At 66.8% G+C, this 2,948-nt stretch overlaps 1 protein-coding gene across 1 annotated transcript; it reads left to right on the forward strand.

Annotated features, from left to right (window-relative positions):
• Positions 1–1,393: 1,393 nt before the first annotated feature.
• On the forward strand, positions 1,394–2,064 carry LOC134495041 (heat shock protein 30C-like). Its single transcript, XM_063300291.1, has one exon. The coding sequence runs from the start codon at positions 1,398–1,400 to the stop codon at positions 2,028–2,030; it is 633 nt and encodes a 210-aa protein (XP_063156361.1). The 5' UTR covers positions 1,394–1,397; the 3' UTR covers positions 2,031–2,064.
• Positions 2,065–2,948: the final 884 nt, after the last annotated feature.

A 2,948-nucleotide genomic window follows, 5' to 3' on the forward strand; every position in this document is an offset into this window, starting at 1 on the left:
GAGTCTAGGAGGACCCCCAGATTGGGCCCCAGTTCAGTCCGGGGGAGTGCCACGCCATCCAGAGTCAAAGATGGAATATCACCTGGGTCAGGGTGGCCCCAAACCCAGAGCCACTCATCTTGCCAGGGTTGAGTCAAAGCTTCAGGGTCCCGGCCCCTTCACCATTGTGCCAAGCGAGCTCTCAGGCAATGCTTCCAAAGCTCCCTGCCACAGATCTGTCCCAGGAACAGCAGGTTGTGTTCTCCGTGGGGAAGGACGCGACAGGACCCCTCTGTGTCCTCAGTCCCAGGGGCTCACCCTCCACCCCAGCTGCTGCTGCAGGTGGGCCCTCCCCTCTTCTGGAAGGCTAGAGAGGGAGCCCTGGGGCTGTTAGATGGGATGCAGCCCGGGGGATTGTGGGGCTGCGGTTTGCGAGGGGAAGGGAAACTGCTGTTCATTGGAAGGGGCGACGCTGCTGCCCGGCGGCCTGACAGAGGACACCCGCAGGGCTGGAAAGGAAGATGCCAGAGCTGCAGAGCTCTGCTCCCAGTTCCAGTAGGGCCCTGCATCTGGGCTGCACATCTCTGTACAACCACGAAGAGGGCAGCAGAGAGATGCAAGCAAGCTCATTCTTGCCACCCAGCGGCCGTCCTGATTCTTGCAGCCTGGATATGCAAAACATGATAAAAATCAGGCGAGGAATCCGGGATCCGCAAAAGGTTTTGTTGTCGTTGTTTATTCGTTTAGTCGCTTCCGACTCTTCGTGACTTCATGGACCAGCCCACGCCAGAGCTTCCTGTCGGTCGTCAACACCCCCAGCTCCCCCAGGGACGAGTCTGTCACCTCTAGAATATCATCCATCCATCTTGCCCTTGGTCGGCCCCTCTTCCTTTTGCCTTCCACTCTCCCTAGCATCAGCATCTTCTCCAGGGTGTCCTGTCTTCTCATTATGTGGCCAAAAAAGTTACGAATCCAGGTTTTTACAGCCCGGCAGTCGCTCGTCTGGCCACCCACCCCACAGCCCTAGGGCAAGCGCGTCCCTGGTCTGCTGTTGGGAAGGCCGTTTGCAAGTGCGTCCCGCCGATGCCCGCGGGCAGCCCCTCCTCTGGCCCCTTCGGGGGACGACGGACGAGCGCCTTTGGCAGCCGGCCCAGCGCCCGGGGCGGCCTCCGCAAAAGACGCACCCGGCAGCTCCGCACTGCCCCGCCCGCTTCCGAGCGAGCCGGCGCCTTCGAAGCTCCTCCAAGGGCGCCGCAGCTTCGCGAGCCGCGCCGGCCCGCCCCGCGCGCCCTAAACGGCCAGGCGGGGCGGCGGCTTCCAGAAGCGCCGCAGTATAAAGGTCGCCGGCCGCCAGGGCTGCGCAGGCAGCGCTCGCGGTTCGGGAGCCTGTCGCCGTCGCCACCGCCCGCGGAGGAGCCATGGCCAGCTACAGCTACCGCCGGAGCCAGCCGGTGCGGATCCTGCAGGAGCCCGGGCAGTGGGCCTTCGGCCGGGAGCCCGAGGCGGGCGCGCGGCGGCCCGGCGGCCCCCCGAGCCTGTACAGCCAGCTGATGGGCGACATGCAGAGCCACCTGGACGAGATGGACCGCCTGCGCGTGGTCCTGCTGGACGCCTACCCGCTGCTCGCCCTGGGGGAGGAGGCCGGCCCGGCCGGGAAGGGGCCGCTGCAGCCCCGCCAGCCCCGCGCGCGGAGCAGGCACCAGCTGGCCCTGGATGTGGGCGGCTTCGCCCCGGAGGAGCTCTCGGTCAAGCTGGAGGGCAGGAAGCTGACGGTCCTCGGGAAGCACGAGAAGGAGGAGGCGGCCGAGGACGGCTGCGTGTCCCGCGAGTACCGCGAGGTGCGCAGGGAGCTGCTCCTGCCCGCCGACGCCAACCTGGAGGCCGTGACCTGCGCCCTCGCCCCCGACGGGCAGCTCCGCATCGAGGCCCCGCGCCTGGAGCGCACCATCCGCGTCACCGTGGAGAGGAGCCCGGCGGAGGCCAGCGAGGCGGCCGGACGGCAGACGTCCCCTGGGGCCGGCGAGGAACGGGACGGGGCGGGCGAGAAGTGAGGCGGCGCTACCCGGCCTTGCGCGCCCGGACACCTGCCCTCCCCTTCGCGGCTCCCGCCCGGCTTGGAGCTTGGACTGAGTTTTCCGCGGCTTTAGCAGAGACGGCGGGGTGGGGGTGGGTCATTCTGTACGAAGCAGACGCGGGAGGGGGCTGACTTGGCCAGCTTCGTGTACATTCCCCTCGTTCTGAGCGTCTGCCCGGCAAATAAATGTGCTTCCCATCCCAGTGTTGCGTTTCCGAGGGCCTGAGTTGATGGGGCGGGGTGCGCGCAGAACCTGGGGTCTGCTTCGAAGCAGAGCTCCGGGTTGCCTTTGCGGCTCAGCGGAAGCCGAGGGAGCTCGTAAGGGCTGGGATCCGGGGGGAGACGGATTGTTGGGTGGGGGAACCCGGGGGCGGCGGGAGGAGCGACACCGGAGCATCTCCGGCCCTCCGCGGTTATAGCCGCACCTGAACCCCCGTGATTAGCCGCTGGGAGGCGGGTGGGGGGAGCTTTCCAGCCTGGGAGGTGGACGTGGGCCCCCCCGCCCTTCTAAAGGGGGGAAAAGAAACCTGCAGCGGCCCCCACTCCTTCCCCCCAAGAGCCAGCCAGGGTGGGGGAGACGGACTGCTTGGGGGGGTGCAAGGGCGTCCCTCGGAACCCCGGACTGCCGCGGAGGCTGGGCACAGGGGCTCAGGAGCCCAGGCAGGTCCAGGGTGGCCCGAGGCAGTTTCCCAAGCAGACTCGGATCGTCCTTGGATGGGAGGCCACCAGGAAACCTCCCGGCCGTAGGTTAGGTTGAAGGGGCTCAAAAGTGTCCCGGAAGAGGCGATGCAAACGCTTGGATGGCGTTGCCCCGAAAGATCCAGGGGGAGTCCATGAAACCACAGGGACATCAGCTGGCCTTGAAGGAGCTTTGAGCCTTGACAGCAGGAGAGGA

The sequence above is a fragment of the Candoia aspera genome, chromosome 3 (genome assembly GCF_035149785.1).
Source record: "Candoia aspera isolate rCanAsp1 chromosome 3, rCanAsp1.hap2, whole genome shotgun sequence".
Lineage (NCBI taxonomy): Eukaryota > Metazoa > Chordata > Lepidosauria > Squamata > Boidae > Candoia > Candoia aspera.

What these genes read in the sequence shown, in the direction of transcription:
- LOC134495041 (XM_063300291.1), top strand. Translation starts at nt 1,398, where the DNA reads ATGGCCAGCTACAGCTACCGCCGGAGCCAGCCGGTGCGGATCCTGCAG.